Source organism: Notolepis coatsorum, assembly GCF_963971535.1.
Source record: "Notolepis coatsorum genome assembly, chromosome: 3".
Lineage (NCBI taxonomy): Eukaryota > Metazoa > Chordata > Actinopteri > Aulopiformes > Paralepididae > Notolepis > Notolepis coatsorum.
This window is the reverse complement of record NC_140167.1, coordinates 6,508,195-6,520,776: the sequence shown is the minus strand read 5'-3', so window position 1 is coordinate 6,520,776 and position 12,582 is coordinate 6,508,195. Positions and strand designations below refer to the sequence as shown.

At 46.7% G+C, this 12,582-nt stretch overlaps 1 protein-coding gene across 1 annotated transcript in view; it reads right to left on the bottom strand.

Annotated features, from left to right (window-relative positions):
* Nucleotides 1-3,137: 3,137 nt before the first annotated feature.
* Nucleotides 3,138-12,582, bottom strand: part of gabra2a (gamma-aminobutyric acid type A receptor subunit alpha2a) — a gene marked incomplete at both ends in the record, with an annotated part of 35,976 nt that continues 26,531 nt past the window's right edge. Inside the window, 3 exon segments of the mRNA XM_084309804.1 lie at nucleotides 3,138-3,184; nucleotides 3,187-3,391; nucleotides 10,315-10,517. Coding sequence (XP_084165930.1) covers nucleotides 3,138-3,184; nucleotides 3,187-3,391; nucleotides 10,315-10,517 — 455 coding nt within the window.

The window sequence follows — 12,582 nt, the reverse complement described above, 5'->3', positions numbered from 1 at the left end:
AGGCGATGATATGCGCTTCCAGATCTCCATTACCCGGACGTGTGGAGGGAGGAATGTTGCGAGTGTAGCGATGGTAATGGTGCTCGCACGCAGACAAGGGGGGGATGGGGGGGGGGGGGGGGGGGGGGCGGGGGGGCAGGAGCAAGGAGGAGTGGATGAGGCTCTGCTGTCCCTCGGCCGCTGAAGTGCCCTTGTATTGAGCAAGAACACTACTTGACTGTAGTGTCAAGACTGTGCTTGTAATGGACATCTCCCGGGTGTGAATGTGAACTGTGTTGTTATAAAGATTATAAAGAAGCTACCCTGGGTAAATAAAGGTTATAAAGAACCTATTCTGGGTAAATAAAGATTATAAAGAAGCTATCCTGGGTAAATAAAGGTTATAAAGAACATATGCTGGGTAAATAAAGATTATAAAGAAGCTATCCTGGGTAAATAAAGGTTATAAAGAACATATGCTGGGTAAATAAAGATTATAAAGAACATATCCTGGGTAAATAAAGATTATAAAGAACATATTCTGGGTAAATAAAGGTTATAAAGAACCTATCCTGGGTAAATAAAGATTATAAAGAAGCTATCCTGGGTAAATAAAGATTATAAAGAACATATCCTGGGTAAATAACGATTATAAAGAAGCTACCATGAGTGAATAAAGATTATAAAGAAGCCATTCTGTGTAAATAAAGGTTATAAAGAATATGTTCTGGGTAAATAAAGGTTATAAAGAAGCTATTCTGGGTAAATAAAGGTTATAAAGAACCTATCCTGGGTAAATAAAGATAATAAAGAACATATCCTGGGTAAATAAAGATTATAAAGAACATATCCTGGGTAAATAAAGATAATAAAGAACATATCCTGGGTAAATAAAGATAATAAAGAACATATCCTGGGTAAATAAAGATAATAAAGAACATATCCTGGGTAAATAAAGATTATAAAGAACATATCCTGGGTAAATAAAGATTATAAACAAACTATTCTGGGTAAATAAAGATTATAAAGAAGCTATCCTGGGTGAATAAATATTATAAAGAAGCTATCCCGGGTAAATAAAGATTATAAAGAAGCTATCCTGGGTGAATAAAGATTATAAAGAAGCTATCCTGGGTAAATAAAGATTATAAAGAAGCTATCCTGGGTGAATAAAGATTATAAAGAAGCTATCCTGGGTGAATAAAGATTATAAAGAAGCTATCCTGGGTGAATAAATATTATAAATAACATATTCTGTCTAAATAAATATTATAAAGAACATATTCTGGGTAAATAAATATTATAAATAACATATTCTGGGTAAATAAAGATTATAAAGAACCTATCCTGGGTGAATAAATATTATAAATAACATATTCTGGGTAAATAAATATTATAAAGAACCTATTCTGGGTAAATAAAGGTTATAAAGAAGCTATCCTGGATAAATAAATATTATAAAGAAGCTATCCTGGGTAAATGAAGGTTATAAAGAAGCTATCCTGGGTAAATAAAGATTATAAAGAACCTATCCTGGGTAAATAAAGATTATAAAGAAGCTATCCTGGGTAAATAAAGATTATAAAGAACCTATCCTGGTAAATAAAGGTTATAAAAAAGCTATTCTGGGTAAATAAAGATTATAAAGAAGCTATTCTGGGTAAATAAAGATTATAAAGAAGCTATCCTGGGTAAATAAAGATTATAAAGAAGCTATTCTGGGTAAATAAAGATAATAAAGAAGCTATCCTGGGTAAATAAAGATAATAAAGAAGCTATCCTGGGTAAATAAAGGTTATAAAGAAGCTATCCTGGGTAAATAAAGGTTATAAAGAACATATCCTGGGTAAATAAAGGTTATAAAGAACCTATCCTGGGTAAATAACGGTTATAAAGAACATATCCTGGGTGAATAAAGGTTATAAAGAACCTATCCTGGGTAAATAAAGATTATAAAGAACCCTACGACCGGAGCCTGAGTGACGACATGGGCAGGTGAACCGTCTGTCACAGTGTGTTTGAGTCTGTGTGCAGAGCGACTGATGTCTGGTCCAAAGAGACGGTACAGAAGCTACATCAGGAGAGGCGGAGGGACAGAGGGAGAGACAGAGAGAGGGAGAGGGAGAGAGAGAGGGAGAGAGAGAGAGAGAGAGGGGGAGAGAGAGAGAGACAGAGAGAGAGAGAGGGGGAGAGAGAGAGGGAGAGAGAGAGACAGAGAGAGGGAGAGAGATGGAGAGAGAGAGAGAGAGAGAGAGAGAGAGAGAGAGAGAGAGAGAGAGAGAGAGAGAGAGAGAGAGACAGGGGGCAGGATGGTCACATGATGATGGTCAGGTGATGATGGTCAGGTGATGTCTTTCAGTTACATGTCAACACACATGTTAAACTCCGGTGTTAAGCAGTGTTAACAGCGGTGTTAAGCAGGGGGCGCCAGAGGACTCAAACAAGAACAAACACATGTATCAAGTCCTCCACGGGGGCAGGGGGCGCCAGAGGACTCAAACAAGAACAAACACATGTATCAAGTCCTCCACGGGGGCAGGGGGCGCCAGAGGACTCAAACAAGAACAAACACATGTATCAAGTCCTCCACGGGGCCAGGGGGGGCGCCAGAGGACTCAAACAAGAACAAACACATAAATCAAGTCCTCCACGGGGGCAGGGGGCGCCAGAGGACTCAAACAAGAACAAACACATGTATCAAGTCCTCCACGGGGCCAGGGGGGGCGCCAGAGGACTCAAACAAGAACAAACACATGTATCAAGTCCTCCATGGGGGCAGGGGGGGCGCCAGAGGACTCAAACAAGAACAAACACATGAATCAAGTCCTCCACGGGGGCAGGGGGCGCCAGAGGACTCAAACAAGAACAAACACATGTATCAACTCCACGGAGGCAGGGCGGCGCCAGAGGACTCAAACAAGAACAAACACATGTATCAAGTCCTCCACAGGGCCAGGGGGCGCCAGAGGACTCAAACAAGAACAAACACATGTATCAAGTCCTCCACGGGGCCAGGGGGGGCGCCAGAGGACTCAAACAAGAACAAACACATGTATCAAGTCCTCCACGGGGCCAGGGGGCGCCAGAGGGCTCACTTGGAGGGCACCATGTCCTTGGTGAGGGGCTCCTTGTTGAGGTAGGTGGCCCAGTAGACCAGGTTAAAGCTGCCGAACAGCACGGGGAACATGATGCGGGACATGCGGTCGATCTTGCTGACGCTGTTGAAGGTCTTGCGGCTCTGCTCCGTCTTCGCCTCCCTGGCCTTGCCGCCACCGCCGGGGTCGCAGGTCACCGCCGCCCCCGCCGACTTGGAGATGGTGGGCAGCGTGGAGTCTTTGGTGATGTTGGGGGCGTAGTTCGCCACGGCGACGGCATAGGCATTGTTCTTCCTCATGACGGAGGCCTCCTTTTTCTGCAGGGGGGGGGGGGGGTAATGGTAGTATAGATATTAGTACAGTAGGTAGTATAGACATATTAGCATAGTGGTTTCAGCTGTCCTGACTGTGATGGTTTCAGCTGTCCTGACTGTGATGGTTTCAGCTGTCCTGACTGTGATGGTTTCAGCTGTCCTGACTGTGATGGTTTCAGCTGTCTGTCCTGACTGTGATGGTTTCAGCTGTCTGTCCTGACTGTGATGGTTTCAGCTGTCTGTCCTGACTGTGATGGTTTCAGCTGTCTGTCCTGACTGTGGTGGTTTCAGCTGTCTGTCCTGACTGTGATGGTTTCAGCTGTCCTAACTGTGATGGTTTCAGCTGTCTGTCCTGACTGTGATGCTTTCAGCTGTCCTGACTGTGATGGTTTCAGCTGTCCTGACTGTGATGGTTTCAGCTGTCCTGACTGTGATGGTTTCAGCTGTCCTGACTGTGGTGGTTTCAGCTGTCCTGACTGTGGTGGTTTCAGCTGTCCTGACTGGTGGTTTCAGCTGTCCTGACTGTAGTGGTTTCAGCTGTCTGTCCTGACGGTGATGGTTTCAGCTGTCCTGACTGTGATGGTTTCAGCTGTCTGTCCTGACTGTGGTGGTTCCAGCTGTCTGTCCTGACTGTGGTGGTTTCAGCTGTCCTGACTGTGATGGTTTCAGCTGTCCTGACTGTGATGGTTTCAGCTGTCTGTCCTGACTGTGATGGTTTCAGCTGTCCTGATTGTGGTGGTTTCAGGTGTCCTGACTGTGATGGTTTCAGGTGTCTGTCCTGACTGTGATGGTTTCAGGTGTCTGTCCTGACTGTGATGGTTTCAGCTGTCTGTCCTGACTGTGAAGGTTTCAGCTGTCTGTCCTGACTGTGATTCTTTCAGCTGTCCTGACTGTGATGGTTTCAGCTGTCCTGACTGTGATGGTTTCAGCTGTCCTGACTGTGATGGTTTCAGCTGTCCTGACTGTGGTGGTTTCAGCTGTCCTGACTGTGGTGGTTTCAGCTGTCCTGACTGGTGGTTTCAGCTGTCCTGACTGTAGTGGTTTCAGCTGTCTGTCCTGACGGTGATGGTTTCAGCTGTCCTGACTGTGATGGTTTCAGCTGTCTGTCCTGACTGTGGTGGTTCCAGCTGTCTGTCCTGACTGTGGTGGTTTCAGGTGTCCTGACTGTGATGGTTTCAGGTGTCTGTCCTGACTGTGGTGGTTTCAGTTGTCCTGACTGTGATGGTTTCAGGTGTCTGTCCTGACTGTGATGGTTTCAGCTGTCTGTCCTGACTGTGAAGGTTTCAGCTGTCCTGACTGTGATGGTTTCAGCTGTCTGTCCTTACTGTGATGGTTTCAGCTGTCCTGACTGTGATGGTTTCCGCTGTCCTGACTGTGGAGCAGGACATAGAATAAACTGCTAAAACATAACCCTAAAAGATAAAAACAATGGTTCATGTTTGTACATTTCCGACGACATGTCAAGTCAAGTCAAGTCAAGTCAAATGTATTCACGAAGCACATTTCATACACGGAGGCGATCCAAAGTGCTGCACGCAAACAACGATACAAAGGAGAAGGCACAGCATGAAACAGAATACAAAACGTTGCCTAGTTTGAGTCACGTTCACAGACTTATTGATACGGACACGTTTAGGTTGTGGCTCGTCACTCAACACTGACACATTCAAGTAAAGGGTAAATGGCTGCATTTATATTTCTCTTTTATCCAAAGCGCTTTACAATTTGTTCCTCATATTTTTACCCGTTCACAGACACATTCACACACCGACGGCGGAGGCGACCGTGCAAGGTGCCAACCTGCTCATCGGGAGCAGTTAGAGGTTAAGTGACACTTCGACACGCTGCCCGGGAGGAGCGGGAATCGAACCGGGAACCTCCAGATAACCAGACGTCTGCTCTACCTCCCGAGTCTGTCGCTCAACAACACTGTGAAACCCAACCACTAAAAACAGCAACAAAAACAACAATGCCACTTCCGATTCAGATCATTTCAAACAAACGTTTGAAGTAAAAGAAATCAATTGAACAATAACCCAAATGATCCCCCCCCCCCCCACCCACCCCAACCAAAACATCATCATTGCATCTCGTGTACAAAGAGATTCTTCTTATCACGAGAGAACGAGACGAACGGCGCGTGCCGTAAGGGACGTGGTGGGCTCAGAGACAGAAGCGCTGCGAGAGAAACGCTCGCTCTAATTGCTGCGGCGAGGGCGTACAACGCTGCGCGGGGGCGGAGCGCCGCCGAGGAAACTTTTAAGTAGAGGAAAAACTCGAGAACTCGCGGCACGGCTCCGAGAGACGACGATGGCACCCGTCGCTCACGTTATAAATAATTGTACCTGGGTTTCTCTGCTTCTGAACCTCTCGCACGCCGCCACACCTTGTCGTCTCTTTCACCCTCCCTTTCTACTCCTTTTCCTCCTTTCATCCCCCTCTCTCCTTTAATAAGGTAGTCCCTCAGATGCCGCGTGTGATCCCGGTGGGTTCGGTGAGCTCGCCGTCTTTGTGTTTCTCCAGAGCGCGGCTCTCGCTCCGTCGACGGGAACGCGCCTCAGAACCGCTTCCCCGATGAGAACGTCTCTCCCCGCATTTTTAGTTTTAGTCTTTTTTTTTTTTTTTTTTTTGTTACCACTTCATCCAATTGGACAGCACCTTGCTTCCTTTTTTATATTTTTTGTTTTTTCCTATACACATATATTCATAAATCTTTTCAAATCTTTATTTACCCTTTCTTTTATATAGCTTCTCTCTCCTTGTACAGTGTCCTTGAGTCGGAGAAAGGCGCTTCTCTCTTCAAATCCAATTTATTATTATTATATTATTATTCCCCGACCAGAACCTCTCTCCCCACGTTCCCAGACGAGCTGCTAAATGTATTTATATATATTTTTTTATAATTTTTTTTACTGCTTTATTTCGGACACGCCCTACAGAGAGGAAGGTTGGGAGAAGACATTCGGCAAGGGTTGCCGGGTCCGGGAGTCGAACCCGGGACGTCCGCGTGGCACTGCAGTGCAGCTACGTGGTGCATGTGCCACCCTGGTGCCACCTGCTAAACGTATTCACGATGAAACATTAGGAGCCGCCGCTGTTAATCTGCTCCCTCTATCAATATTTGATGGGATGTTTCACTCCTGGTTATAAATATGTGGCGACGGCGCGGAGAGAGACTCTGTGCTCAGGACGAGCGGAGTGGAACGTCGTCGTCAGATCAGATGTGATATAATGTGTTGACTGTTGAGCCGCTGAGGAGACGAGGTGATTAATTACGGAGCCGCGTGTCAACGAGGCGCAGCTGTGGGGATTTAATTAAAGTAACAAATGAGAGGAAATGTGTTTATTTGTGAAAGAGTTTCTCGTGTTGCAGTCGGAACGAGATGCAAAAGACTTGATCCCACGCTCACTAGGGGTGAGGGGTACATTTTCGAATTCATTTCTTTTAAGCTCCAACCCCCAGAATTCATTTCTTTTAAGCTCCAACCCCCATAATTCATTTATTTTAAACTCCAACCCCCAGAATTCATTTATTTTAAGCTCCAACCCCCATAATTCATTTCTTTTAAGCTCCAACCCCCATAATTCATTTCTTTTAAGCTCCAACCCCCAGAATTCATTTCTTTTAAGCTCCAACCCCCAGAATTCATTTATTTTAAACTCCAACCCCCAGAATTCATTTCTTTTAAGCTCCAACCCCCATAATTCATTTATTTTAAGCTCCAACCCCCATAATTCATTTCTTTTAAGCTCCAACCCCCATAATTCATTTCTTTTAAGCTCCAACCCCCAGAATTCATTTCTTTTAAGCTCCAACCCCCAGAATTCATTTCTTTTAAGCTCCAACCCCCAGAATTCGTTATAGTAGTGAAGAAAACTCTCCTGGGGAACGTTTTCATTTTCATCAACCTTGAAGTTTCACCCTGAGGATCCCAGAGTAGGGCGGCGGGCCATACTTTTGTGCCAACATGAATTTGAAGGAAATCTTAACATCCCTCATATATCCCATATGAAAAAGAGACTGTGAAGTATTATAGCCTGGGATGAGCGAGAGAAGAAACATGTTTCAATTAAATAATTGATTACATTTGATTACATCTTTTCCCTCATGAATCCTGGCCTGGGTTTCACTGTCTGACCGTCCTTGTACCTTCTCCAGTCACGTTAAGGTCACCCCCTCCTTACTGGAAGAAACAGGCACTGAGAACACGTCATAACGCAGCGGCTGGGTGGCATAGCGGAGATTGCGCTCGTCATCAATGCAAGAGACTCCGGTCTCGAATCCCGGTGTCAGCATTGCCTGCTGCGGCATGGGCCAGTCGTCATACCATCTCAATTGGCAGAGGTAACGGGTGGAAGTCGATGGGTGGGGATTGGACGTCGTGGACAGCGACTCCTACAGGTCGGTTGGGTGACACACCTGCACGGCAGAGACAGGAAGTATCGGGGGCAGCGTGAGCCTCCTTACACCTCGCCACTGAGAGTACGCGCTGGCAGGTGAAAAGATGCAACAGGCTGCCTCCTCATGTACCGGAGGGGACACGTGATGCAAGGCTTCTATCCTCACTACAGCCGACCAGTGGGGGGCATAGTCTAGTCTGTTTAAATCTCCGTTCCAAGTCAAGCATAGCAACAGCTTCTTTCCCTCAGCTGTCATCTCCCTGAAATCTGTACCACGGTGACTCTCTCTCTCTCTCTCTTTCTCTCTATCTCTCCCTCTCTGTCTCTCTCGCTGTGTTTCTATCTGTATGTGTGTGTGTCTCTCTTTCTCTCTCTCTCTCTCTCTCTGTGTCTCTCTCTCTCTCTCTCTCTCTCTCTCTCTCTCTCTCTCTCTCTCTCTCTCTCTCTCTATATATATATATATCTCTCTGTCTCTCTCTCTCTCTCTATCTCTCTCATGCTCACCACATCGTATAATTACTGTATTACTGTGATGTGTTGTGTTCTCATGCATAATAAATGTAATACGTTCTCCTTCGAGACACCGCTGCCGACTCCCATCTCTCAGCGCCACACTGGTGACCCCGACGTCAGTCTCGCTGAAGCTTCAGAGACCAAACCGAACATACAACAAACGACGCCGTTATACTTCGATTGCCGGAGTTTTGGGAGCCGGCGTCTGCGGCAGCGTGGTTCTCGCTCAAACAGAGGCACAATTGGGGGCGGCCGGGTAGCACAGCGGACTAAGCGTCTGTCTACCACCGCAGAGACACTGCTATCGAATCCAGCTGTCAGCGGTGCCTCCGGCTTGGGCCGGCCGTCACACTGACACAATTGGTGGTGTCAGCAGGGAGGGAAGCCGGTGGGTGGGTGGTAATCTGGTCGTTGTAAAAACAGCGACTCCAACAGGTCGGTCAGGGGGCGCCTGCACAGCGAGGAAGGGATATGTTGAAGGTATAGTGTGATCCTCCCACACGTTACACCTCACCCAATGAGAGTCCACGCTGCCGGGTGAAAAGAGGCTGCTGGCTGTCTCCTATATGTATCGGAGGAAGCATGTTGATAGACTTCAGGGCTCCCTATAGACCGGCAAGTAGGGGGCACATGCGCGCAACGACCAGGAAGGGGAGGGGGGGGAATCGGCATAACGACTGAAATTGGATGGGAGGAAAATGCGGAAAAACAGGAGGAGAAAAAGTGGATAAAAAAAAAACAGAGGCACAATTCGCCCTCCGTGGGGGGATTGACGATGATGATGACGACGCAAAGTATTTCCACGTCGTCTCAAGTCTCGGGAGCTCTATACCAGCGTGGGCGGTAGGCGCCTTCATCACAGCTCCACCCGCCCGGGATAAATATGCGATGTTTAAGGCTCATCTCCTTAAGACCTTCCAGCTGTCACGGTCAGAATGAGCCCGACGCCTGTTTGCCTGCCAGGGCCTGGGGGGCAGCAAGCCTTCGGAGTCGATGGAAATGATGCTAAACCTGCTATAGGCACGGAGGAACCTAGTCTCCTTTTCATTGGACTGTTTCTCAGACACAGGGGCGGAGCTTCCAATAGGCGACATAGGCGGTTGCCTAGAGTGCCATCCAGAGGGGGGGGGCGCCAAAAACTGCGCCCAGCTAAAGAAAAACTGTTTTTGCGTCCCCCTCTATATCTGCAACCAATATTTTGACATAAAAGAAAATATATCTAACATAAGGGAAAATGAGGAATGAAATTTGTTTGAATTCTTTAGTGTGCATTTATTCTTAGCTCTTGTTCTTGTTTGTAATAAATAAAGGTGTAGTACTTTATGTTTCTGTTTCTTTTTTTTGGGGGGGGGGGGGGGGCGCAGTGGTGAAGCTTGCCTAGGGCGCCAAATGTGCTAGGTCCAGCCCTGCTCAGACACATGCCACCGCATGTACAGACGGCGCTCGCTAAAATACCGCCATTACCGAACCCCACGCTTTGGCGGAGGAAGCAGACCGTTTTTTACCTAGCTACTCCAAGCTTAGCGCCGGAGGTACTATAGCCCCAACACGCGGTTACACACCGCCGGGGGGAGGGGGCGCTGAAGGGCAGAAGCCCCGCTACTGCAGACAGCCGTAATATATCGCACAGGCCTGTGTTATTATTACCACGCAGGCTTTGGCGCGAGAGCAACAAGATGCCGTCCCCTTCCCCTTGCACTTTCGTCACGGCGGGGAAACGCCAAAGCCTGCGCTCAGTAGCGGCCGTGAGCGCGGCCATGTTTAACCGGCTACTGTTCATCAAAGACACCCTCTCCGGTTGCAAATTCCTGCGACACCGGCGCTCAGAGGAGCGTCCGGCCGGCTACAGTGGACGACACCGCCGGCGGAATTAGAGGCCCACGCTTGACGTCCGCAAACGACACGGTACGAGAGCCGTAGAACCATGTTTTGGCGGTTCACGTGGGACTTCGTCATTAACTCTTCCTGGTCGTTAACTCTACCGTGTGTCATTGTCTCTTCCTTGTCTCTACCTTGTCGTTGACCAGACTCTTGCCGTCCCACGCCCAGCCCCGCTTGGTGAAGTAGTTGACGGTGGCGAACTCGATGAGCGCCGAGAAGACGAAGGCGTAGCAGACGGCGATGAACCAGTCCATGGCCGTGGCGTAGGCCACCTTGGGCAGCGAGTTGCGGGCGCTGATGCTCAGAGTGGTCATGGTGAGCACCGTGGTGACGCCTGCGGAGGAGAAGAGGAGAACGATCTGTGATCAGTATAGCTATACATTTACATTTACATTTAGTCATTTAGCTGATGCTTTTATCCAAAGCGACTTACAAGTTCTGTACGACAAGTCATCAGGAAGGGCACAACTCTATCAGCTGAGTAACAATGTGCATCAAAGTGTTGAGCGCTACAGTGTAGGTTAGTTTATTAGGACAAGTGCATGACAGTAAGGTTAGTTAGGGTTAGATTATTATAATTTTTTTATTTCAGATAATGGTTGAATAAGTGCGTCTTTAGTCGACGGCAAAAGATTGGATGGGTTTCGGCTGTCCTAACTGTGGTGGGCAGTTCGTTCCACCATTGTGGGGCAAGGACTACGTGACTTCTCCTTGATGACCCTCCCGGAGCTCGGATAGGAGTAGGTCTGAGGCGGCCAGAAGATGCAGAGCGGAGGGGTCTTGAGGGTGTGTAGTTAGAGACCCTTGACCGGAGGTAAAAGGGAGCCGTTCCCTTTGCCGCACGGTATGCCAGGTCGAGGGCCTTGAAGCGGATTTGTGCAGATTCGTGCTATAGCATCAGAGGTACAGCTGTTTGAGACAGGGCTGATCTGATCTGTGATCAGTGGCTATAGTATCAGGGGTACAGCTGCAGGGTTATGAGACAGAGCGGAGCAACATACCGTTATTTACCATTTATTGTCGTATCATTGCATCATGAAATGCTTTGATGCAACATACATTTTGGACCCACCAAAAATAAATTACGATAAATTCATTAATCCCTACTTTTTGGGGCGGGGGGGGGGGGGGCAATACTTTTATTCGACATCTTTCTAAAAGCTCTGTGGGTGTATTATGGAAACAAACGTTATCCATATAGCACCTTTAACTACCACGGCTGCACACTATGGAGAAAATGTCATATTGCGATTATTGTGGCAGATATTGCGATGGAGATATGACTTGGTGGAGTGGAATCTGCTCTCAAGGGGGTCCTTGTGTTTCCCATGACAGGGACTTATTTACCACATACTGTAGACTCAGTTTCAGTTTCAGTTGAAACTTTATTTGAACAGGGACAGCACACATTAATGAACATACATGTAAATGTGTGAGAGTGTTAGCCAAAGCTACTTTTCAACTGTTGTCCCTGGGCCTGGTGTTGAAAAGCCACTAAAAAAGGAAGCATAACATATATGGCATACAGGTCATTAAGAACAGGTTAAAAACACACCATGCAAAATATTTACATCATAATCATACATGTACAGACAATGTACAAACAAACAATAATTCTACATATTAGGTACAGGCAAGCATAGGGGGTTAGATTTCTGCAGGGTTGTTATGTCCACATGTGTAGTTATTTCTTAACCATGTTTTGAAAGTGTGTTTGAATGATCTGTGTGTTTCTATATTGGCGGGCCGCAAATGACATCACGTCATAAATCAATCTGTCTAGACAGATTGATTTATGACGTGATGTCATTTTGGACTGTCTGACAAAAGTATTATTTTATTTTTCAAACGTATTCAAGTATAAACATCATAACCATGTCACAACAGAATTTATAATGTATATTATCATCAATACGTTAGTTTACCAATAGGTTAAAGTGTTATTAGATAGATTTTCGTTTTCGTTTTGGTGTCGTGTAGTTCGCGAAAGTCGACCATTTTGGAAAATTTGAATGTCGGGAATTGTAGTTTTTTGAAGAGGCCATTTTGAAGAGGACACCGATAGCTTTCGATGAGCGTTGGAATTTTTTCCGAACGACACTTCCCAAAGACCTATATGGGGTTTCAAGCAAGATCTAATTATCAGCATTACTTCATTTCCGTTACAAAGTACAACACGCGATCTGTCAGCAGTAAAGCTGAAGCTGAGATTTGGCCACCTTCATTTTGAGATCATGATCATTTCAACCCTAACAAGAAGAGAGAGAGAGATCTCACGAGGAGATCATCCACCCTGGACCATCCAGCGAGATGAACCCTGGTGTTGGAGGCCAGTGAGGCCAGTGAGGACCATCCAGCAAGATGAACCCTGGTGTTGGAGGCCAGTGAGGCCAGTGAGG